Below are 26,211 nucleotides of genomic sequence, written 5' to 3'. Positions count from 1 at the left end.
AACTCAAATCCGTCATGCAGTCTCCGGCGCGCAGGACGAACGGATCGACTCCACACAACTTGATTTTTTCGCAGTAACGCTGTTTGTCGCTACCTTTTAGGCTAGCGGCGTAGTCCTGAGGAGGCGGTGACATAACTGGCTACATTCGTAGCCGAAAGCAAAGCGAAACGTGTCGATGCGGTGAATGAAACCGAGCTAGCGGCAGCACCGACGGCGAAACTGCGACGACTGCCTCGACTGGCCTTCAGCAAGAACTTCAAAATGGCCGCTACCCCACAATGCATTGCGCCGCCGGCTCTTATGCATACTCCGTATACAGTGGCGGCCCCTCAAGGCGCTGCCCGCACTCGCCGACATGAACGATAATTGCACTTTAGTATATACAACTTCGCAAGAGCTCTTGGCCTTTTCTTTTTCATCTTCGTCCAGGTTAATTGGTATACCCCGGAAACTAGGCGTTGGTCATCACCCACGCCACACCACGCGGCACGGTCTCGTGCCCCGGAAGAGTGTCTCGATCTTTGGCATGCGTGTTCTCGTCGCTACTCTGATGGTGAAGAAAGTACATAAATGCCTCCATAGATCTTCGCACAATTATTGCCATATTTCCGTGTCCTGTCCTCGTTTTGCCGACTGTCGCGAACAAGCCTTCAAAACTGTAGGATGATTGGCTTTATCCAGGCAGTTCCAATCAGAGCGATGAACGGCGCCTGCTCGCCGCTCTACGAAACCTTGTCGAGAACTCTGGTCTTCACCTTTAATTCCACACCCAATTGGATGTACCATTGGATGCAACCTACTTTTTCCCCAACTCCCATTACCTAATCCCTCTCCCGTAGACACCAAAATTCGCTAAAGCGTAACATGGCGTCTTTGTATCCCTTGTAGATAAAATAAATGCGTGTTACTACCACTACCACCACCACACAATTATTGTGCGGAACATTATTTGCCACACCACCATCTACAATCCGCTGCTACCGTATGGCAGCGCTGGGGATAAAAGATGGCCGAGGGAATTAGTTGCGAGAGCGAGCAGCGAACGTTTACCTTAGCGACCGATATAAGCTGTTCGCTTTGGCCTCCTGCATCAAAAATCCCTGGCCATCTCCACTAAGGTGAAACCTGGGGAGGGGCGAAGCATGCAGTGTATAAGTGTATCCTTGGCGCCTTGGCGTTTTTATCAACGGAAATGAAACTGTTGGGGAAGGGGGGGGGGGGGTAGAGCTATACAGCTTTGCTGTAAAAGTCTCGTGTCTTAGAAGCACCAAGCTCTCTGGCTCGAGGCGTAAACGAGTGTCCCGGTGGTTTTTTATTACGCGTTACGTTCCAGCGCAAAGCGTGAACGAGTTTCCCGGTGTTTTAGTACCGTGACTACGTGAGACAACGAGTACGACGACGACAGGAGACGCCAACAGCCCCCGCCCTAAAACGCCGTAGCCACACATGGTCAACGGGCTCAGTCGGTCGTCTCGTGACCTGCATGGTAACGCCCGGACTTGACATTCTTCCATCATTTGTTATAGCACTTCGCTGTTAACAGAGGAAGCGTCGTTGCCGAAGCCTTCCGCTGATCAACGCTGCAGCTGCGGCTGGAGCGCTCATCACGATGCGTCAACGCAGCGGGTTGGATTATCGCGTTCTCACGCGCAGAAACCGGAACGCACTTCCGCGAGCGTAGAGGTCGCCGGATTTGCCGTGCCTGAGTTGCGTGTCCCGCAAAGAGCACGCAGCCTCGTTTCTCCAGTAAAGGCCGCTCACGGTGCAGTGGGAAACACCCCCAAGACGCCCCTGCTTTGCCTACGATAACGCTTTCTTTTTTCGCACGGCTCTGCCTGGGCCCCGTCCAGCAGCCGTGACGCAGTGCTCCCATTGGACCCGAGCCGTACACGTTACGCAACCACACGCGAGAGGCTTACGGAGTTTTCCGGTCTATCAAAGAAATTGTCCCCTCATTTTACACGCGTGACTGCGTCAGTGAAGGGAGCATCGTAGACGGGAAGCATTTTAATTAGACGTCTAAATAGGCGTCAAAGCAATGAGAAACGGAACGGCGCCGCAGTTACAGGCGAATGAAAACACCGTGTTGCGCACATCGAGTATACTCGATATAAAGTCCAAACGCAAAAAAAATAAATATAGGGGAATGGGAAAAAGTAACTAAAAGCAACTGCACAAATAATAAATTACAAGAAACTTTTACATTAAGAAGTGAGTTTCTGTAATGAGCAGCAGGGCGCATGAAGACGGAGATGCGCTGCTCAGTCAAATGTAAACGTTCCGACAGCAAAGCAGCCCGCGTCGTTGTTGGAAATGGCGGACTTCAGATGTTGTCTTGTTTACCTGTGTACCTTGCCGTCCTCGCGAATACCGTAAAAACCCGCGTATAATACGGACCCGCGTATAATACGAGGTGTAATTCGGGGACAGCAAAATCAGAAAAAAAAGTTTTCATCCGCATATAATACGAGGTAAAGAGCATAGAAAACATTTATTTGCATTGCAGTTACCCTTCAGTCATTGTCAGTTTTCGCTGGCACTGTCTCCCGACGTCCGTTCAGGCATCATCAGGTTCGCTGCCGCTGTCTCCTGAAGTCGCCTTGTTGGAAATGTCTTCCCCACAGAAAGTGGTCCTCAGTGCCATCAAGGGCGTTCGAGATGCCGCATTTCTTAAAAGAGCGACTGACGAGCTCCTCTGGGATGCTGGCCCGCGCATCCGCGATCCAGCCACAAAGCACAGCTGGAGAAGCCCGCGTCAGCCATTCAGTAGCTATCACTTACGGGTCTCCTGACCTCATCCCCTCTTGGTAGCAGGACCTGATGCAGTCATTGAAAGGCTTGTTGATGCAAACGTCTAGCGGTTGCAGCTGGGATGTCATTCCTCCTGGAATGACAATGAGTTCAATGCGCAACAACTTCTTCGCGGAATCGGCCAGGTGGCAGCGAAAGGCGTCCAACACGAGCACTGACGGGAACCCCCAACAGTGCTCCAGGCCGCCGACACCACACAGACTGTATCCAGTCAAGCACCAGTCGCTTTCGCCACCCGCGAATGCTGCCTTCGGTGACGCCGAATTGCCGTCCTGCGGCGCAATTCCTGATTGTCTCGGCACATAAAATAACTTTTCTTTTAATTGCCGCTGAATACTGCCTTCGTGCACCCGACATCGTGATAGACTTCCGGTGAACGTGCCGATCCTTCGCATGGTCAAAACAATCAAAATGGCGCCGGCTGAGAGAAGCTGCAGTATAGTGCCTAGAATATACTATATTCTAGGCACTATAGCTGCAGCCAGCTAACGCCACCGCAAGATGGCCCACCCTCCGCTGAAACCGAAACCGAAAGTGCAAATTTTCGGCTGAAAACTTTGGGATCCACATATAATACGAGGCACAAATTTTACGTAGTAAAATTTGGAAAAAAACCTCGTATTATACGCGGGTTTTTACGGTACTGTCCCACTCGTTTACGCCTCGCGCTGGAGCGCTTCGTAACGCGCGCACTAAAAAAACACCGCGACTGGAGCGCACCGATAAGCGTGCTTTCACTACATCACAGGCAAACGCGAAGTATAACCCTGTTTTCAGTAAGACGTGTTGCTGGGCGAGTTGGTTCATATTACAGAAATGAGATTTAGCGCAGCGAAAGACACAGACGGTGAAAAGGACGGGACGGGCGCCCGTCCCGTCCTTTTCACTGTCTGTGTCTTTCGCTGCGCTAAATCTTATTTCTGTTATAACCCCGTGTTCACTTATACTGGGCTATCAAAACAAACAGGTTGATTAGATAATAAGTTACTTATTAATCATTAGTAATGAATGGGTAAACCGATGAACAAAGGAGTAAATAAATGGCGTAAACGAGCAGAAGAAGTAACTTCAAGCAGTATTTTACTATTATGTAACATTATATCCCTTAATAGCTAATGTTCTTGATAAATTTGTTAACAATACGTCCTAGCAGGTATTTTACGAAAGGATTGTCGCTCTAAATAGGTCTGCATTTTACACCAAGTCGCTCTATTAATAGCAGTGGACACGAAGCCATGTCTTGGTAGTTCCAAAGCGTGAACAATAAGAAAGTAAGCTAGCCCTGAAACGTTAGCCCGGCAAGAAAACAAAAACTGTTTTGCGGGAAAACGGCCACGAGTAAGAGAAGAGTCCTTTATTAAAATTGCAGCTTAGCACATGCTGGCGTCTTCTTGCTGTGTACTTGTTTATCTCTTTCACTGCATTATTTTTTTTTACTATCGCGCATTTCCCCAGCTAAGCGCATCGTCAGTCATCCAAGTAATGGTATTTATTTATTTATTTATTTATTTATTTATTTATTTATTTATTTATTTATTTATTTATTTATTTATTTATTTATTTATTTATTTATTTATTTATTTATTTATTTATTTATTTATTTATTTATTTATTTATTTATTTATTTATTTATTTATTTATTTATTTATTTATTTATTTATTTATTTATTTATTTATTTATTTATTTATTTATTTATTCGCTGTCAACCTTTCGTGCAACGGTAATCCGGCATATAACAAGATCAATGGCTGGCAATGTTGTAAGCGCTTCCACAGGTCGAACTAGTGCTTACTAAATGCTGCAAAACTGTTACCTAATCACAACGATACAACTACAATAACAAATCATACGTGCATATTCCCCTGAAAGCACGCCCCATCTAACACAAAGCACATCCGCAAGTTCGCTAAGCCGTATACGCGAGCACCAAGATTCCAGTAAAACTGAACTTTCCTTCTTTTCTTTTTGTCGTTGGCGCAGGAAACGACGTAACGAGCACCTCTCACTTCTCCGCATATTTTTTTTTTTTTTGTCTGTACACGGGTCGTGGGACCCGGGCATACCAGGCGGGAGCCTTTCTTTGCCCTACGTAAACAGCAGAAACAGCAGGAACTGCAATTGGCTCACTCCCCGAATCGCTTCCCGGCGTGGATCACCGACTGAGCGTGCAGTATTGTTCACCGAAAGACTTCCGGGGCGCAGGGGCTTATTTTTAGGACCCAACGGGTACGGCGCCTTGGCGGCTTTTGCCTTTCGCGTCTCGCTTGCGTACGAGAAAGAAAAAAACGCGCAAGAAAGAAGCACCGGTAACGGCCAGGTGAACAAAGCAGCCGCAAGCAGTTTCGCTCGTAGATTAGCTCATGTGCTGTTGCGGTATCTTTGAAGCTATTATAATAAAACAGAGAGGGTACAGGCGGCCAGGACCCAGAAAAAGTTAACGGCATCACTCAAGCATTCATACGTCTCTTATTTCGGAATAAATTCTCAAAATGAACCCCTCTCAATTGTTCGACATCTAAAAAGCCGTTTTATGATCACGCTTAGATTTCTGATAGGGCTGTGCATGTTTCTCAACCAAATTAATTTGCTTAATGAAGGCCCAGCTCCGTGGCGCTTAAGCGAAGCATTAGTGCGACAGTCACAAACGCCGAGGACGGGACGTCCTAAGCATGTCAACCTTGCTCTCGATTGGCACGCCCGTTTCGAACATCGCTGCGCTTTTCGCGCTTAGCTAGCCTTGCATTGTTCAGAGAACGCCAGGGTCTCGGCGAGAGCAGAAAAAGCACGTGCCGGGAGAGCTGTTTCCGCTCGCTCGGCTTCGGCGCCGAGCTACATTCGACTTAGGGTTCAGTGTTCAGGCCCAGGGTCACCTGCGTCCCGACACGCCCTTGGCTTACATTCGCTAAAGCGCGTGTGCTGCGCCGTGTCTTTTTTTTTTGGTAGCACAAACCGATGACGTCGGTATTGTATGATGCCTCGAAAATAGTGCCTACGAAGCTACGCAAAGCCTGCAGCGTTGCCGGTGAACGCTGCGTGCACTTTGCACTTGCAATGTCCGACCGGCGTCTTAAGGACACAGGGTCAAGGCGGTATAACCTGTCGCTTGAATGGGCTTTATCAGGGGAATAAATTGAACCACGGCAGTATAAATGTGAGGCCGATTTTTTTTAGTACACGGTCTGAAGGTTGTGTAGTAAATCGTATACTAAATTACGATCGTTTATATGGACATATAAACGATCATAGTTTGCACCAACATGTGCGTCACAAGCAGATGTCGCAAGAGACAGACAGACAGACAGACAGACAGACAGACAGACAGACAGACAGACAGACAGACAGACAGTGAGTGAGTGAGTGAGTGAGTGAGTGAGTGAGTGAGTGAGTGAGTGAGTGAGTGAGTGAGTGAGTGAGTGAGTGAGTGAGTGAGTGAGTGAGTGAGTGAGTGAGTGAGTGAGTGAGTGAGTGATCAAACGATGGGGGTACAAGAGAGAACTTGTCATGAAAAGCAAGCGGCAGAAAACTATCATTAGGGGAGCCTATCACTGGGGAGTGGGATTGATGCGGGGCACGATTAAGACGGAGAGACGACAACGCCTCCATTCGTTTGGAAATGGAAACTAGCTGGGAAACCAGGCGCTGAAAGCTAGACAGTTGAATATATTTGAACACCACCCAAAGAAAGTGTTCAGAAACGAAAAAAAAAAAAAAAATTCCGCTGACTTTTTTTCAGACATTCCTCCAGTGTACGAAATGCGAAAAGTAACAAAAGCAAAGCAAATTAGGTAAAGATGGCGAGCAGACGATCCAGAGAGCAAGCGAGCGAGCGAGCGAAAAAGTCCGATACGCAAGGCGAAATCGAAATCAAGCAAGCGCCCGGACAACCTGGGAGCGACCATAAAAGCGGGCGAGGGGCAAGAGTGAGAGAAAAAAAAACGAAAAAGAGAAAACATTTAAATGAGCGCTATAGTGAAAGTGAAACCGCAGTTCGAGAATCCATGTGCTTCCCTAGCCGCTTCACCCGGGTAACGAGTAGGGTCAGTTGGTCCCCTTCACAGTATCTACCCCAGCTCAGGGGCGGAGCGGGTGTAGAGGGGGCAGGGCTGGGTCGTGTGCCTATTGGAGGAGAGCACGAGAGGTTCAACCATGAACTGATCTGAAAATGCGCCCGTAATCATGCGCTAACAAGAATTTGAAGGTGGTAATATTCTCCAACAGAATTGCTTGGTTTAAAAACAAAAAATAAATAATTCAGATGTCCCGCGTGCCACTCGCGTGCCGGGGATATTTTCATCTCTACTTCGATCTAATGTCTTTTCGTGCAGCCGGAAATATTTTGTAATTAGTGAGGGAGTGACTTCTATGAGTGTGAGAAGGTTAACGGTATTGTCGGTTTGTTTCGACAAAGTTTAGTGGGGGGGTATTTTAGGTTGAGTGCAAACTCTGTGTAAGCATATGCTGTAACGACACATTTACGTATCTCACACTGCCCGTGTGGTCGTCTACAAGAAGTACGCTTCGAACTTATTTTTAAGCTTCGACTTCGATAGGTGAAATGCTCAATTGATATAAAGCAAAGCAGGTGACCCAGACTATCATCGGGTTATACACATTTTTTCTCATTAGTTATGCACGTTTTCATTTGTACCATGGTCAAATACCGCTGTAATCTTGAACGTAACAATAATGCGATTTCAGGAGCCAATGCTTCGATTTATGTGACTGCAGAGGAGGTAACTTAATTGGAAACATCCAAGAGAATTTTCCACAAGCAAGACTTCTAAAGGAAGCGTAAGGCCACCTTCGCCTTCCCCTGCAGGCAAGAGAAACCGTTGCATGGTTCACAGTAGAGCACTGCACGGGCCTGATTTTAAGGCCCGAGCCCGGCCCGAGCCCGCTTTGTGTAGCCCGAGCCCGACCCGGGCCCGTAACACCAAGCCCGGGCCCGGCCCGGGCCCGGGCATTCATAAGTGAGCCTAGCCCGGGCCCGGCCCGGGCCCATCATCTCAAGCCCAGGCCCGGCCCGGGCCCGTCGTCTCAAGCCCAGGCCCGGCCCCGGCCCGTCGTCTCAAGCCCACGCCCAGCCCGGGCACGGTCTTTTTTTTAGCCTACAGAGGGCCCGCATGTATGTGACCAGGCCTGGTTTTAGACGTTGAAGAAAATTAGTTTATTATATTTGGTCGAGTATCTTCGTAGCGGGAAATCAGACGGAGCATCTAGTCTGTACAAGCACGCCCTGAATTGTAACGCAAAAAAAAGGGTTGAAAAGTACACGTAGTTTAGCTCACACCGTCTGCAGTTCACGCCACATGGTCGTAATAATAGCTCGTATTCTTACACGAGAGACACCATCACCTTTGATGGCCAGACTATTGGCAACTTCATGTGGTTAATGAAATTTCTTGCTTTCCATTTGAATCCACGCGTATGTGCGTGCGTTGAAATATTTTCCCTGGAGTGGTTGTTAAGCGGTGGTGCTTCTCTAGCACGCGAGTTTGATTTCCAGCCACGGCAGCCGCATTAAGATTGGTTCGGCATCTAAAACACACGTACATAGACATAGGTGCACAGCTTTAGGGTGGCTTAATTAATTCCTTCCCCTCTAGGGCATTCCTTGTAACCGTATCTTTGATATGTTATACACCAAAATATAAAATCTTGATGCAGCACATGAAATGTCATTAAAGTTACAGTATAGTGACTATCAGCCCTAGCAAAACACGTTTTCAAAACAATGTGTACAACTAACACCAAGAAGCGCGTAAAAGTATACTCAGAATATTCTTTTTTTGCTCTTTTCTACACTTCACGTCGGAACTATTAACGGCCGGGCCTATGAATTCAAGCCCGAGCCCGGCCCGGACCCGTGGCGTCGAGCCCGAGACCGGCCCGGGCCCGAGGCACTGAGCCCGGGCCCGGCCCGGGCCCGCCGATAATCGACTTCGGGCGGCCCGGCCCGGCCCGCGGGCCGGGTCGGGCCCGGGCTTTCGGGCCGGCCCGGGCCCGTGCAGTGCTCTAGTTCACAGCTCAAAGAGACAAAACTCAGAGAAGAACAAACACAATACGAGCGCTTTTTTGTTGTTATTGTTGTGTATGCCTGTTTACCGTGTTGTGTACTCCTCTGTATTTTGTCTTTCTGCGCTGCGAACCATGAATCTAGTCCAACAAGCTCAGCTTTCAGCACATCTTTCCTGAAGAAAGAGTTAGGCAAAGTCTGTACGCGTCTCTGAAGTGAGGGGGGAGAAGCTGCAGCTGACATGGCCGTCACCCAATACGGGCTCGGGAAATTACTGCGGCTGAGAGATGAGCGGCTTGTAACGAGGGGGGTGTAGGCCCGACCCGGGTGCGGGGAGCGGGAGCAGCGGAGCGGGGCGCCGAGGAAGAGGAACCTGGCAGCGTCGGCGAGCGCGATGCAAACAGAGTGCGCGAATGTGGGTCACTCAGCTGTTCTCTCCTCTTCCCCCGGCGCGGCTGCTTCTTCTTCGGCCCGTTTCGCTTTCGGCCTCTCACTGGTCGCGGCCGCGGAAGGGAACAGTGGCGGCGAAAACGGGCTCGGTCCACCTGGATCGCCAGCGATGCGCTTCGCAGCCAGACAGCAGTCACGGTCACTCAGCCGTGGGCGCAGCAGCAGCGGCAACCCAGACGCCACAGACAAGACCGTTCGCCGACGTCGCTGACCGCGGACTCAACGTCTTCCCTCCAGGACAGGGCTCCAGGAAAGCCGGCCGCGGCGCGCCCGCAGAACATCTCTCCGGACGTTGAAGAGGGCATCGGACAGAGGATATCAACTGTACGGATGGTCGTCGTTGTGTGAGCTGCTGAATACGCGAGGAATGTTCCGAAGGAAATCTTCTCGTAGTCCATTAAACAGCCACACACTGCCGCACTGCACAAAAGAACAAAGATGTCTTGGACGCTTGGAACTGAAGAGCCCTACTGAAGGCCTTCCTAATGGCCTTCAGACGTCGCGGGAATCCCCCTAAGGAAGCCGGTCGAATTCGTCGCTACAGAAGCTTCTGCGTCCACAGTCGGCTCAAACGACCTGGTATAAACATGGATTGGCCCATTGGACAGTGACTGACGACCTGAAGATCTACAACCCGCCTGACAAATTAAGGGCCTCGGCTACGGCCCCGAAGTTCGTGCTTCGAGGAAGAGGTGTGCCTGGACGTTGCCTTCGTCGCGTCTTTTGGTTCGCTGACCACGATCCTCACTGAAGCGACTTCAGAGCCCGTGCTTCGGTTCGCAGTTCCTGCGTCCGGAGGACGCGATGGGTGACATGTGTTGACCATGTGAGAGGGTTGCGTCCACGGTTGGCTCGCGAATGTCCCAGCTTACGTGGGCCAAGAAGGCTCGCGGGCCTCTCAGGCTCGCCCTTATCTTGGGACTTGCACTCCTCACACTTATTCTAGCAGGTAAGTGTTACTCGCTCTTCTGATGTAAGGAATATAGTCTCCCGCAGCATGTATTGGAAACCCTCTGAAAGGCATAGCAGCCCACGAGCACTCTGCGCCACTCTTTAATAGATTTGATTCCGAATATCCACGACAGTGTTCTCGTGTTCCGCGCTTGCATGAGCTGAAAATTGAGCGCCGCGAAAGCTCCGAAAAAAAAAAAATGCCTAGGTGCCTGTTGCTGTTAAATTTAGAAAGAAGGTTATACGGACTGCGATTGGTGAACTGTACCAACCAGATCTGCGCGTAAGCAGCAGTTGTGTTGCCATCGCTGTTTTGTTTGAAATATTATTCGTGCGAATATAACGCGAGAAGCTTAGTGAGCTCTAGCTCCCTTGTAAGAAGTTGAGAGCGGCCACTCGTATATGGTAATTTCAATTGGTGTTCTGGCGAGTGTGGGTGCTTGGTTTTGGGGTATTCAGTTGCATTTCGTTTCGAAACAGAATAGGCTGTATGAAGAAAAACGTGAGATGTGGAAAACACTTCGTGGTATGGTTGTGAGAGCACCCATTTGTTGCGCATGCATGTTATACGCGTTGCTTCAGAGCGGATGCAGAAAGTTAATACACCCGTCATGTCATCGTTCAACACGAAAGGCGTGTTGAACACGAAAGTCGCACATCAACACGAATGGAGACTACAGAGGCAAACGTTAGTTCACTCTTTTCAGTGGGTGTTGACGTTTCGGTTTCGCGGAGAAAATTTAGTAAGCCTGTCTGTCGCACTCACAACTCCATAATTTTGCTTCTGTCACCACTATGAAGCTGCCGTCATCGACAATACCTGTTTCGATACTCCGAACTGTAAAACTTCATTCATGCCATGAAATGATTGGTTGATAGTAGGGTTTAACACGCCGACGCAACGCAGGCGATGAAGCACGCCGTAGTGGAGGGCTCCGGGTTAACTTTGACCACCTGTGGATCTTTAAAGTACGCCGAAATCTCGTACACCCGGGCGTTTTTGCTTTTCGCCCACATCTGGAAAGCGGCCGCTGCGCCGGAAATCGAACCCGCGTTCCTGTGCTCAGCCTTAGCCACTGAGCCACCGCGGCGGGTTCGTGCCTTGAAATGACGTGCCTATGTTCTAAAGACGAATACGTTACTGCCTTAAATTCGTCTCGTAGCCCGCACACGTTGTGAAGTGTGAAGCCCGTTCACCCTATGTACACGTGTCGCTTTAGGTACACAGTGCGCAAGGACGCGCCACCACTGCTGTATTAAAAAGGATAGGCTTATCGCGGTTGTGCTGTGGATGAAGCATTGTGCTTCTCAGCACGGGCTCACGGGTTCGATACCCTGCCGTGGCAGCTGCGTTTCTTATAAAAAAATAAAAACTCTTCACGACATCTTTCCTCGTAGTGCAGTTATTTCTTCAGCGCTAACACCAAATGTTATTGTAATTTATTTGTTTGCAAGCTAAGCTTTCGCAAACTGGGACAGAGCAATGGTATTTCCATGGGCCCGATATTATTTGTATGCTTCCATCGAGTGTCCGTCCTAGAAGCCACAGTTGAACGCCTGCACGTGCGTTGGCGTGCGAAAATGTGCATGTGTGTGAGTGACAGCGTGAGCTCTTTTTTTTGTAATTTGACCCTTTTACATCACCTTTATTAAAACCTGAAAAAGCCAACCCTGCCGTTAGCAAGGCTGGTCATTTCAGTATTCATTGCAGATCTCTCTCTCTCTCTCTCTCTCTCTCTCTCTCTCTCTCTCTCTCTCTCTCTCTCTCTCTCTCTCTACTGAACTCCTTCAGATATTTTTGAATGGAACTTGCACCGTGATGACGCTATGCTATCGACGCTGCCCTTCAGCAAGATGATCATCACCAGAAATGCGACCACGGAAACCCAGTTTCATCCATCAGAAAGTCGATAAGCTTCCGGGCCTCATAACAGGCCAGCAGGTGCGAATGACCCCTTACTTCCTGATCGCACGTGACAAACCCGATACCCTATAAGGGAATATGACCTTGATTTTCCTCGCAAATGCCAACGGTGCTGCTTCCGCGAGTGTACGATAGCTTCCTTACCACCTCATGGCAACTGGAACTTGTGTGTCGGATCGCTCCGTAGGTTCGTGGAAAACGATTCTCGGCCGCCGTATCGGACCAATGGTGCACAACTTGCGGAACGTACACGCCGTGCATAGTGGGCAAATATGGTCCCATTGTCCATTTACACAATACAGGGCCAGCCTTTTCCTACCGGCGGGTGTGGCGATTAAAATGAAAGATAGCCCGAGAGGCGCAGCAGAACGCGTCGGTCAGGGCGTTTTCCTCGATCGCCAGCGAGCGACTTTCGCTTTTTCTTAACCCTCTTTTTCTCCTCCCCGCGCGCGTGCCAGTGAGAGTTGAAAACTTCTGGAGGAAGGCGTTCCAGAAAGGATGGCCGCGCGCTCGTCGTACTACCGCTGTCCGCTGTATCTAGATGACGGGAGAAAAAAAAAAAGGAAAATGAAAGGTAAATAGGAGGAGGGGAAGGGGGAAAAATATCTCCGCCACCGTAGCAAGCACGCTCGGTCGGCGCGTGGTCAAGCAGAGAGCCTAGCCCGGCCCACTGTACCGGCCCGGAGAGCGGTGGGCGTTGGGAACGAGGATATGAAGAAGACAGCCAGCGCGTGCCGAGGGAGGCCAGCGAACTGCGCGCGCGAATCGCTTGTGCGGCCGTGGCGAGGTCGGCGCAAGGCCGCCGCCGCCACGATGCAACAGGCGCGGCAGGTGGGCTCCCGCGGAGGCTGCGGAGCGCGTCAGCTGAGTACGACACCTGTCAGAACGCGAGGAGGAGCGCCTGTCTGATGCTCTTCTTTCTCGAGTGTTGTCGAAGGGGCGCGGAGAGAAAGTCGAAGAGGCTGACTTGGCCGGATCGCAGTCCGAAGGAGAGCAGGAGGATACACAACACTTTGCTTCTTTTGTAGGCGGCCGTCGTGGCCGTGCCGCTCGTGTCTTCGTGACCAGTTGGATGGCCGTGCAGGGGCCCGGAAGGGGAACGCTGAGCGGCACACATCCCTTTGTGAAGAGGGAACGACAGAGTCACGTTTCTCTGCGCGGCTGTGTGATGGTGCAGCGTTACGTAAGCATTGTCGCGAGCTGCACGACTTGACGTTACGAAACGGCTGAGTCCATTTAGTGGAGCTGCTTCGTCGTCACAGCGAGCAGTCGAAATAGAGAACTATTACTGAGATGTTAAGGGTATAATAAAATAATAAATGAATACGTTGTAGTGGAGGAAGAAGATGGCGTTCTATTGCCCGGCACAAAATGCCGTATTGAATAAATTCTTAGTTTAGTGTCGTTCAAGGAAAGCGAACAGAGGAGCACGCGTGACTAGGCAGGAGGTATCACGGCACTTCACTTCTCACAATCTCGCTCTTTTTACACCTTCCAAGCGTCAGCATCACAACCAAAAGCGGCTTTGATAAAGACACACGGGAGACACGAGAAAGTCTGAAATCCTTTGTGGAACCATTCTAGACGCCGAAATTAGCTGCGCTTCAGCGTGGTTCGCTTCTAAACGCTGAAAAAAAATTAATTACACTTCCTGGCTCGTAAAGCAAAAACTCCAATTGAAGAAAAAGAACCTTGTATTTTAATTAAACACATTATACGTATATAAATATATATCTAAGACAGAATTAGCATGATACGAACATTACTTTTGTATTCAACTTAAAATGAGCCAACTAATTTGTAAGACATGCCGAATAAGATAGCCGGGGATCAGTTTGAATTATATCGTTCTTCCGACAAGTGTCGCATGCACTCTTTGTATTAGCCTCCATCGAATGCGCTGATGACCAACCCTATCCAGCGCAGTAGCTTAAGCTCAGCGGAATACACAAAAACGCCTAAACTAATAAGAAGACGAGAAAGAACAGAGTAGTGTGACAGTGAAAGCTTCCCTTTGGATTTCCAAAAGTACCAGGCGACTTGTCGTTTAACAAATTGCTCGATGAAATGAATGGTTCCAACGCAACACAGCGGTCGCGGTACGTTTGTGAGGAAAAAAAAAAAAATCCCGGGCCATCTCCACTAACGTGAAACCTGGGAAAGGGCGAAGCATGCAGTGTATAAGTGTATTCTTGGCGCCTTGGCGTTTCTGCTCACGGAGATGAGACCGTCTGGAGGTAGAGGTACACAGCTTTGCTGTAAAAGCCTCGTGTCTTAGAAGCACAGAGCGTTCTTGCGCGAGGCGTAAACGAGTTACCCGGTGTTTTAGTATCGTGACTACATGAGACGACGGTTACGACGACGACATTAGACACCGACATCCCGAGCCCGTAAGGGGTTTCGCCCCCTAAAAAAAGCAATGGTTCAGCCCACTCACTGCATCTATGAACAAACAACTCCGCAGTGCTATGAACAAACAACTGCGCAGTGCTAAATGCAGGCATAAAGGGGGCGGGGAGCACCGGTCAACGGAGAAGCTACACTCACCAGCCTTTCGGTGTTGCCATTGAAACCACGTGCCGTGGCTTCGAAAGCGGACAACGCCACGCGTTTTTCGTCAGGAAGAAAGCGGGCCAAAGAACGCATACAGCGCCAAAAGGAAGTCGAAACCGCCGAACATTTTCCGCTGGGAGGAGACGTCAGCGTTGTCTCGACACAACAGGGCCTGCGCGCGCGTGCCTTCACGGGCGAAGAAACTCGATCGCTTTCGCTGCTTCCACCGCTCGTGCGTAAAGCGCGCCAGCGCAGACGACGACGCCAGCCCAGTCGGCTTCCTGGAATGATTTCACTGCCGCACTCCGGCGGCGCCAGGAATGCTGCCGCCGAGAGCTGCTCGCCCCTCCGATTGTGTCCGTTATCGTTGCGTCCAGTGAACCGGCCGCTCCTTGGACACTGAATCATCTGGGCCACGGCGGATTGGGGTTGCTCCGCTGCCCAGATAAGCGAGCAGTTCGCTGTGGGCCCGGCGCTCTTTAGCTGGGCCTCATTTAACTAATTTAAGACAAAATATTGATTGATTGTAGGGTTTAAGGCTCCGACGCAACGCAGGCGATGATGCGCGCCGTAGTGGAGGGCTCCGGATAAATTTTGGCCACCTGGGGATTTTTAACGTGCACCGAAATCTCGCACACACGGGCGTTTTTGTTTTTCGCCTCCGTCAGAAAAGTGGCCGCCGCGGCCGGGAATCGAACCCGCGTCCTCGTGCTCAGCAGCACAACGCCTTAGCCACTGAGCCACAACGGCGGGTAATTGAAGACAAAAGAAGAGAGGGCTGAAGATGCCATCTTTCCTGTGGTTAATGAACTATGCGGCTGTGTTTCTGGGTCAGATAATGAAACAAAATCTTCCGGGAAATAACATGTCTGTTCATCTGACCAGGCGAACGTCGACAACGCGACACTTGTCACAACAGTTCGGCCACTTTTCAGAGTCTTGCTTCAGGTGGACTACAACTTGGCGAAACCTATCGTTTGGTGCTGCGCTAGCATATTATAAACCCCCTAGTGCGATGACTCCCAGTTACCGAAACCGTTCATTTGACACCTTATTTGCGCACGGGCGTTCAAAAACTGTCAACTGCCTGTACAACTACCACCAAACCGTCAACTACCTCAATACATTTTCATTGACGGCCCTCGCACCTTAATGGGAGCACTTCTGGGTCTGCATTAAGGGTCCGAAGGTGGGAGCGTACGGCCGAAGGGGTACAGCCACTCACGATAGTATATAGCAACTTTTCGTTTGACTACGCCAGTGGTATCTGGCGACTTCGGCACGCTGGCGGCCACGTCCCGCAGGGGAGGGTGTCGCTCACAACGCCACTCGCCGCGGTATGTATGTACTCGAAGCTTACCCACGGAGGTCTGGTAGTTCATCGGTGGAGGTGCACCGCGTGCCCCGGCGCATGCGCTGAGATCGCGCACTGGACGGCCGTCGAAGCGGTGGCGCCATTTGTCGGTCCAGTGGGGTGGGTACCTTCACCTGTCGTGACGGGCATCAACGGACATCACGAGCCCCTAAACAACTCCCCTTTAAAACTCAATACACGATCCTCTGCAGTGGCCTCCTTACGCCGAGTTCACAGGTAGTTCGTCTTTTTTTTTTCTTTATAAGTAAGCTTCACTGAGCAAAACGCCATGTGGGAAAGCCAGCTTGCAAAGACCAGGCTTACGCCGATCTCCTTAAAGTCGTCCTCACTTTAAAGCAGATATGTATTGCTGGGAAGACGACGTTTTCAGGAGCAATATACGCAATATTTTACCAAAATATGAAGCGCCGGGGCAATAGGTGGCCGAAAAGAGAGTGCGTGCATAGGCCCGAGAGCTGAGAGAACAAGTGGGCTTTCTCGTTCTACGGACTTACAAAAAAATTAAAAAAAAACAGGGTAACTAACCTACAACAGCTCCGCTGTAGCAAAAACATCTCATCTAACAGTAGAATGACGTGAATCAGAAAAACACCAAAAGTGCAACACTAGTTGTTGCCGTTTGCCGCAGCTCTACCTACAGGTGCCGGAATGAGCCCATACCACGTAAATCAGCGCGTCCCAAGAAGCTACGAGGAACGTAACCTATGTGCAAGAGGAAAAAAAAACACGGAATGAAGTCCAACCATTGGCTCATAAATTACAGAGGTAAAGCCAAAACAACGTAACGTGCACAATGATAGTGACCGGTTGCTACATAGCCAGTTCGAGTTTTTAAGTACCCTTTCTTATTTTACAAATGCAGTATTGATGCCCAGTTAAGTCAGAGAAGAATCACGCAGGACACCGAGGCTCTTGAGGGAGTTGGTACTGGGGATGGGTTCACTCATGCATTTGTTGGCAATTTATTCGCTGTGAAAACCGGCCAGTATCTATCAGTTGAGGGACTCGCCGACAAGGGGCTGGGTGTCAGAAGGGGGGTGGGGGGTCAAGGGGTCAGATAACAAGAGCCTGGACAGGCCAGCCATTCTTCGACGTACGTCACTAGAAATCCTACCATCGTCAGTACCTGTCCGAACAGACACCTGATATAGAAACGGGAATATACGTATGGGAAAGCAAAAGCTCCCATTCCTGCAGAATGCGGAGCTTCTAAGCCAGACCTATGTAAATGTCTACTGCTGGAGCCCGAAATACTATGGCATTAAACGTGACTTTTAGGTGCCGGGCCAGGCTCGGGCCCATGAGCTTCGGGCCCGGGCCGGGCTCGGGCCTGAGTGAGGCTCGCATCGGGCCCGGGTCTCATAGTTGTGGGTAATGGCGCGTGTATGGTAATATTTGGCTCTATCGGTTAGTATGTTCGCTCCAACACAAAATTAAGACACGCAACCCAGGCAAGGAATTCTAAAAGACCAAGAACACAGACAGAGAGGAGGCGCCGCGCCACACCACGCCCGTCTCCGTCGGTGAGCCACGGTGCCGCAACGGCGCCGAACGGCGAACGCGTGATATGCATGGAGGAAGAAATATTTTAGGAGGGAGCATATGAAGTCAGGCGGCCCAGCTTTGGCAAGCCAACCTCCTGTGATGCCGCATTCTCCTCTCGTCGGGCTCCTCCCGCGCAATGCATCATGGAAGATGCACCTCTTTCAGGCCTGCGGTAGCATTTAGTGGCTCCGGCTGGCTGCCGGTCTCAGCTACTCAGCCTGGCGTAATCCCACCAGGAGCAGTTACAGCACGTTTTTTTTTCTCTCTCTCTCGTTGCATTCTCTCTCTCGCTGCAATAAACGGAGTTTGCAGGAGAATTTTCTGCTGTTGTTACTCAACAGTCCCTGCTTGTCAGCGAGTAATGTAAACTCAACTATAAATGTCCACAGTTTTCCACTTTATGTGGGCGTTCTATGTTGTAATCATTCTTTTAAATGCAATAAGAACATTGTGTGGTTAGCACTGCGTGCATGAGACAGCCACCTATGCCTCCACTTGTAATATTGCCCTGCAATTACTTCGCAAAAAGTGTTACGGGCGTAATTAACCGAAGGTACACACAGTACCACTGAAAATCGTGACAGTCTCAAGTTCTCACAGCAATTTCCAAAAAATATCTTGTGTGCTGCTGGTCTCTTCACAATAACTGAGGATTGGACGGTGCCTCGTTTATGCTCAAGGCATAATTGGCTGAAACGGGACAGGACGGGCCGGGCCGGGCTAGGCCGGGCCCAAACCTTTCGGGCCCGTCCCGGGTACGGGCCATATGGGCCGGGCTCGGGCGGGCCGGAGCATGGCGCTTTCGGGCCGCGCCGGGCCCGGGCCGGAAAAAATCGGCCCGTGCAGTGCTCTAATCCAGCGACCCAGGCGTCCCGACAAGTTTTCAACGAAGACAGCCAGCACAGAGCGCGATGGTCCGTGACGACTCTGAAATGTCGGCCGTAGAGATATGGCCGAATGTGCAGCAGAACCATATGAGCTGTGGAGATCGACTTCGGTGGCATTGCGGCAGTGACGGCACTAGGTGCCCATTGCCTCGCCCATCTTATCTGCCACGGTGCCCACCGTCATTGCAGGGGTGCTGGCTGCCATGAGCGAGCGTCGGGCGCTCTCCCGGCGTCGTCCACCAGGCGCGAGTGGCTCCCCGCTCTCCGGGCAGCGGCAGGGCTCTTCAAAGGGCGTGCCCCTGCTGGTCAAGGTGCCCTCTCCCGGCGAGGAGAACGGACGTCACAGGGCTGGGGCCAGGGCTCGCCGCAGCATCGTGCAGCTGGCGAACATGCTCAAGTGCGTGTCCGGCTGCAATCCGCTCAGCTACCGCGGATACGGATGCTTCTGCGGTTACATGGGTGACGGCACCCCGGTCGACCACATCGACAGGTATACGGGCCATGCATGGCCCTTCTTTACGCAATAAGTGGTTTCGTGCTCTTTTATCATATGCCGTGCACCATGCAAACATTCATCAGCGTGCTCGTAGGTACGTTAATCAGAATATGTCCATCACCATCGTCATCATCCCCATGGTCCGCTCTTCGGTTATGTGAAGACCGTGCGATGGGCATAATCCCGTTTCTCATTTAAAGGGACCATGCAAACAAAATACAAGTTGGTTTTATTCGAAATATTTGGTGTTTTATAGTGCCCCCATCGCTGTCCCAGCCGCAAACGAACGGTACTTTAATCACTGAGAAATCAATCAATTTAAGTTAAAATTTTGATTTTCCCGCAAAATCGTGTTTCGTAACGTCTGTCGTGACGTAACAAGGGTGGGTCTTCTGCGCCATTTATTCTGGAGCGTACGGCGGAGCACGGCGCCTTGTTTACCTTCAGTCCTCCTAGATGGCGCCACCATACTGCCCAGAACCGCTGTCCGCCTCTGCTTTGTTTCTGACCGTATTTGCACCTGGCTTGTTTTTGTTACGGTAGGTAGTAATAGTTTCTGGAAACATGGGGTATGCTCGAGAAGAAGGGTCACGTAAGGCAATGTCGCTTACGCCAATCGGCCAGTGTCGTGTGAGACAACCCCAAAGCGCCAGACTGCTGTGCAGCCATGACAGGTGTAGTTCGTGCAGTAGCAACGTACGCAAAGTGCTCGATTAAGAAGTACGCACTGGTACTTTTACATGTACTTTTGTAACTTCCATTGTTTTCCCCACCATTCTTACTGCTATCAAATGAATTTACATTACATTTCTACAAGCTTATAAGCTCTGCTTAACTTGCGTTTGCTTTTGCCGTCTTCAGCCAATCGCACATCTGCGCATATTACGTCATAGGTTCTAGTGCGGGAAATGATCTATACTGGGTCGCATGGCCATTCTCTTTTTTCCTGGTTATAGCGCTTAGTTCAGCGAAGTTTAAGTTAAAAGTGGTGTCAGTGTAATTAAAACGAGGCAATCTTTGAAATGAACCAAACTTGTGTTTTGTCTGCATGGCCTCTGCAGTATAAGTGAAGCATGAATACACCAGTCATCTGGGATCGTTATTCGGTATTATTCAATATGTTTACCAATTATTTTTGGTCGAGTATGAGCTGTAACCTTTTCTCAGACCTTTGGTTTACTAATTCCAACGTCTTAGTCCTTATTTGCAAGTGTATAACTGTAGCAGCGAGAGTGAGGTTGGAAAGGTAACAAAAATGAACCCTTCCTCGCTCTAACAAAAAATAAGCACTTAGTCGGTACTCACGTTCACAAGCCAAATCACTTACATTATCAACCTCATCTTTGCTGAGTGGTCAGATTTAGCGGCTCTAGTTAGGCTAATATAGGCACCAATACCGCCCACTTTAGGCGTTTATTTTTCTGTGTGTCTGCTGCATTTCTTACACCGTAATTCATGTCGTACGGCAGGACAAGTGCGAAACTTCGGATAGCCATTTTCTACATAGGATCACTTCACGCAACGCCTAATCGTACTGTTATTTCATTTCATGACGAATACTTTTTTCGTTGCCATAGCTTCAAAGGAGCAAGCACATCCCTTCCTCCAAACGACTCAACCCTGCCATACAAGTAGGCTTCACCATGTCGTTTGTGTTCTGCGGCACAGCCATACCAGAGTTGAAGGACTCTGGCCATACTAATAGAACATAAGCAAGGCGTCGGAACAGGAAGAGCCTTTAATTAGGGACGTAAGCCCTAGTTGATATAACACGTTACCTGTATTAACCAATGTTTGTGCGGCTGCTTGACAGCCGCATGTGAAAAGACACGATCACGATTCAGAATGGGCAATGTCATGCGTTAATTTGTTTCACAAGTACACGTGAAAAAGATTATGCCCCAAAGAAGCATTGGCGAAGAATTGAGCAAGCTAAGTTTACCTTCCAAAATCAAATTCGAAACACTGTTACTATTTCTGGCCTCTCCTTGTGGCTTTGCTCTAGTTCACTTTAATGTCGCCTACATATGAACAGCAATACACGTAAGTATAAAACTCGTTGCCCTTTGGAATTACTCACTCTACGGCATACACAGGACTATCGTCAACTTGTCAACTTCGCGTTTCTGGTGAAACTGAGTTGATGAAATTAATTAATTGGTTAATTGATTGATTGATTGATTGATTGATTGATTGATTGATTGATTGATTGATTGATTGATTGATTGATTGAGTGAGTGAGTGAGTGAGTGAGTGAGTGAGTGAGTGAGTGAGTGAGTGAGTGAGTGAGTGAGTGAGTGAGCGAGCGAGCGATGCGTTTTGTTTGTACAGTCGAACCTCGTTATAGCGAACACTGATATAGCGAATTATCAGATATAGCGAACTAAATACGAAGTTTGTTTGGTCACGCTTCATTTGAATGACACCTATTATTTTTATAATGAAACCGAAACCTCGAAATCCGCGCGATATCGGCTATAACGAAGAAATATTTGGTTCCCGCCAGGCTCAAAACTCGACAGCCAAGATAGTAAAACTTACAAAAAGTGAGACGAAACGACCATTTTTAGTAGCTTGAAAAGCTGCAAAAGTAGGAAAGGCCCTTAATTGCGCGGTCACTGTGAAAAACTTCCTTCCGCTCAGACTGTGAAAAGCCACCAGGCGAAGGCCACATCCTCCTTCAAGTAAATAAGAACGCAGGCTTGTTTTGCCGAACGAACTTTCTAGTGTTGTAATTTCACTTTCTCATGTTCGGGTGTGCTTAGTTAATGCCACAAGGAGACAGATAAGGACTACCTCGTTTAAAGTGGGTTCGAAGCCTAGAACAATACGCTTTTTATATAGGATTGTTGCGCGATCCAGATTGCCGATTTATTACAGCCGATTTTTACCCCTACGGTTGCAACAAATATCGGATATAACGAACTAATTCACTGTTGCGATACTACTTCTTTATAACGAGGTTCGACTGCACTAAAGTTTTGTTTCCTTATCCACGTTCACCGCTTATACCATGCTGAGATGTGGTAAAGCCAACCATGTAGGCAGGGGCGAATACTGCTGATGCTTGTCTCTGTTCTCCACTCGGGGTACTACTCTGTTGGCGCTGTGTTGTCGTCGCAGCTGCTGCCTGGAGCACGACTGGTGCTACTCGCAGTCCCCGTGCTCCAAGCTATCCCTCTACCTGCTGCCCTACGACTGGCACTGCCTCACGCCTGGAATGGCGCACTGCGGTCAGGCACGCTCCTCACTCCTCTCCTTTGTAATTTTTTTCTTTCGGGGGAGGGGGGATGCTTTAGGAACGTAAAAATGCACTATTGACGACCCGTGCCCACAGTCAAAATCATGCTTCAAGGCAGACAGTTGCAACCATTCGTTGTTCGCCTGTGTACAGTTTGAGCGCTGACATAAGAAGTAAACATACTAAAGGACTAGAGCAAATACCACTGCTGGAAACCTGACAATAGAGCGAAAATTCGCCAACGTTTGCATCCTTGTGATCCACATGGACGCTCCCTGCTAGGTACATTCAGTAGGGGAAGGGAAGCAACGGTAGGGAAGCGATGGTATATAGGGAATCGGCAGGGTATTGGAATTTGGTAGGGAAGCATTGATTCCTCTGTTTATTTGGGACGGCGCATCTAAGCTCTTGTTAAGTACCCCATGTAATGCTCCTACCATAGAAGAACCGTTTGTTAATTTGAAGTCTGATGTAATGAAATAGTGTTTATGTATGTCCGCGAATTGCCATGTCCGTTGTTGCTGCTGCCGTTGACGTATAGTTGTTTTACTACATTAAGGCACTCCTTAGTACTTTTTGCCAATACATGTAATACTGTGCTCGCAAAGTTCCATTGTTCTAGCTTGTCCGTTCTGTCAGTTAATTGCTCAGCTAATGCCTTTATATCTCCTGCTTTAAGACACAGGCCTTCGTCAAGCTCAGCATTTGGCAGCCTGTTTGTCGAGCTCCAAGCGTCGTGTGTTGATCCGATAACGATAATAAGCGTTATTAGACTATTTTATGCCTTGCATAAACGTTAATAAACAGTAGGAGTATGACTGAAAGTGCAAACCACCGAAGTTTTGCGGGCGGGAATTCTCGTCTTGCTGTAGGTTTAACTGTAAGTGCTAAACCAAATGGATGTGACAGCAGTCAGATTTTTTTCTTCTTTAAACTGCCTCTGCATTGTGGTCGGGTGAAAGTCGTTAAGCGTACACTGAAGTTCCTCTAAATCCCATTTATTACTGCATTGCGTAGTTCAACTTGTTTTGTAAATTTTATGGTTATTTATGGGGAATATAGAGCCTTAGTTTATCAGTAATTGGCGGCAGAAAACACCGTTAGCCGTTCGCGGCCGCCGCACCAACTACAATTATTACTTCACAGTGGTTTGCGATGCTACCTCGGCCTTCAAAGCGGTGATTTTCGCCAGCAATGATTATTATCGCGTCTTCTGCTTGTACACGCACAAGTTGTCCACATGAGACACTTTGACATTCCTCTGAATTTGGCTTGCGGATTGACAAGCGTGCTGTCGCAGCCGACTTCAGCAAACCGGGAGTCATTTTCGGAAAAAACTTTTCTCGTCAAAAATGCTTGTACGCCGTCCCAAAGAAACTCAGAACGTGGTTTTCGAATTCTAAACTTTATTCTGATTATGTAGGCAATGTCTAAAATTCACTGCAATGTCCCTTGACTGGAGTGATTTGTAAATAGTAAACACTGAAGTGATTTGTAAAAAAAAAATAATGCGGAAAGTACGTTCAAACGGGCCGTCCCTCTTGCAGCACGTTCCCTATCGCTAAGCTGACGCGGCTATGACGACATACTGGCAAATCCGCAGAGATAAATTTAGCCGTTTGCTAGCATATTTAACATACTCAACATATTCACGAATAAATAAACAGCCTATATTAACCGCAATTGGAGTTGAAAGCAGAGTTCTGAAGGCTGGGGTAGCGTAAAAACCCATCGCCAGCCAGTGTGACTTTACAACGGTAGTTAATTGTGCGGCGGCTGAAGAAGCCCATGGTGTTCTAACTTCTTCCACCTTTTGCCCATAAACATTGTGTTCCCGCTAGGTAGTCAAACAATGAATTATAACAACAACAAAAAAAAAAAAACCAATGCTGCCATAAGTAAGACGTAAAGGAGCCATGAAGACAAAGTTTGTGTTCTTCGAAAGATTTCGTGTTTTATAGTACCCCAAGCGCTTGTTCGAATACGAACGATGCTTTATTTACCGACAAAGTAACTAATTTCAGTAAAAATTTTGATTTTCCCGCTAAATCGTGCGTTTTCGTGGTCTGCAATGACATCACAGGGCCTTGTTTACCGTTAGTGAACCTAGATGACGCCACCACACTGCGGCAAGCCGTTTTCTGCCTTTGGTTTGTTTGTGAACGTATTTTTACCTGGCTTGTTTTGTTCATGGAGACAATCGTTTCGTGAAACATGGTGCTTGCTCGACAAATGCGGTCACGTAAGACATTGTCGCTTACGTCAATCGGCCAGTATCGTCTGAAACAACCCAAAGCCCTGCAGTACTGTGCAGCTAAACCAAGCATAGTGCGCACAGTACCAACAGCAGCATACGCGTCGGTACTTCTATGTTTACGTGTGCTTTCGTAACTTCCACTGTTTGCCCCACCATTCTTACTGTTTTAAAGAGAACGTGCCCTACATTTAAGCGCAAATAGCTCGTTGGGCAAGCTTATAAGGTCTGCCTAATTTGCGTTTGCTTTTGCCGGCCTCCGCCAATCGCAGGGCTAGCTGTTATGACATCATAGGTTCTGTTACGGAAAATGAGCGAGTGGGCCGCATGGCCATTCCCTTTTTTTCCTACTTATATAGCTTATTTCAGCGAAGTTCACGTTAAAAGTGGTGTCAGTATGATTCAAACGAGGCAATCTTTTGAATAAACCAAACTTGTGTGTTCTCTTCATGGCTCCTCTAATAAGGAACACTTAAGAGTTCATTTAAGGCGAAGACTAAAGCATTTCTGGGGTACCGGACTGAGGAGTCCACTCACCGCGCTCTTATCTGATTGCAAAAATTTTTTCTCCTCCTCCTTTACGGCAAGAAAAAGGCCTAATGCTTGCATTTTGCAATACTTAAGTCACTACCTAAGTATTAGGCCTAACCTAACCTGAGCTAGCCTGAGCAGTTTCTAAGTCTTAGGGACAAAGACGCGATGCTGGCCGATGGTGCTAGGTTTATACTTAGGTCACCTAGAACCCTCGGCCAGGGCCACATCTTTGTCCCTCAGACTCATAAATTGCTCAGGATAGCTCAGGCTAGGCTAGGCCCAGGACCTCCTTGTCGAGATGATAGTATACTGCCCCTTGGCCGCGACGCGAGAGCGGCTACGGTGTCCCCAACATGTGCTCTGCCCCGCATGCAGCGCACCCGTCCTCGCTGAGCCCGCACGCCCACTGCGGCCAGCAGCTGTGCCAGTGCGACCTGGAGTTCGCCAACTGCGTGAGCCGCTACCCGTGCCCGCGCCGCAGGGTCTCCTGCCAGCACAGCAAGTTCGCCGCGCTGCACACCTTCCTGCACGGCAAGAAGAGATAGCAATTAACGAGCCCTGCCCCCCTCCATTGGGGAGGGCAGGGTGCAGACCGCCACCACAATGGACTGCTCGCGCACCAGCTGCACGCGCACCAGCTGCCGGCGCCGCAGACGCCGCTGCTGCTCGCGCCCTTCCCGGCGTCTCCCCGCCGGCCGGGCCACGGCACGTTCTACAAGAGACGCAAAGTCAAGGGCCGCCGCCAGCCCCCGGGCCACTCGTCGCCACACCGCCGGCCCGGGTGGAGGTCCAAGAGACCCGGATACGGCTCGACTCCCTGGACCGCCATTTGGTTCCCGACGTCGTCGCCGGTGCCGTTCAACAACAGTGTCGTCGCTAAGGCGCCACCCGGCGACGCCAAGAAGACGGCAAAGGTGTCGCCGGAGAACACAGAGCCCGGACAAGGGACAAACGTCACGGAAGTTGATCCCCCGCAGACGTCTTCCTTCTTAACTAATCTAACGGACGCACAGACTTCTAAGCAGCCTGAAGAGTCGCACAAACAGGAATCGAGCAGTGCCCTCGGCGTGGACGAGCTCGCGGCTAAACACGAAGCAGCGGACCCACTGATGGCCCTTCCCGATGGACTTAAGACTGTCAACATCACGGCAAAGCCCCCTGAAATTCAGAAAC

The 26,211-nt window shown here is 49.4% G+C and overlaps 1 protein-coding gene and 1 long non-coding RNA gene across 2 annotated transcripts in view; one reads left to right on the top strand and one right to left on the bottom strand.

The window, feature by feature from the left end:
- LOC144178565 (uncharacterized) overlaps window positions 1-14,993 on the bottom strand; it is a 66,021-nt gene extending 51,028 nt beyond the window's left edge. Inside the window, exon 1 of the long non-coding RNA XR_013324022.1 lies at window positions 14,701-14,993. This is a non-coding gene — a long non-coding RNA (uncharacterized LOC144178565). The remainder of the gene's footprint in view (window positions 1-14,700) is intronic.
- Window positions 10,137-25,608, top strand: LOC144178563 (basic phospholipase A2 PA-12A). Its single transcript, XM_077706504.1, has 4 exons — window positions 10,137-10,227; window positions 18,703-19,003; window positions 22,133-22,242; window positions 25,414-25,608. Exons 1-4 carry the CDS (start codon window positions 10,137-10,139, stop codon window positions 25,581-25,583), a joined length of 672 nt encoding a protein of 223 aa, XP_077562630.1. The 3' UTR covers window positions 25,584-25,608.
- The last annotated feature ends 603 nt before the right edge of the window (window positions 25,609-26,211 follow it).

This window comes from Haemaphysalis longicornis, unplaced genomic scaffold, assembly GCF_048455015.1.
Source record: "Haemaphysalis longicornis isolate Haplotype H1 unplaced genomic scaffold, Haemaphysalis longicornis Haplotype H1 scaffold_4, whole genome shotgun sequence".
Taxonomy (NCBI): domain Eukaryota; kingdom Metazoa; phylum Arthropoda; class Arachnida; order Ixodida; family Ixodidae; genus Haemaphysalis; species Haemaphysalis longicornis.
Note: the sequence above shows the minus strand (reverse complement) of the source record. Positions and strands in the feature narration are given on the sequence as shown.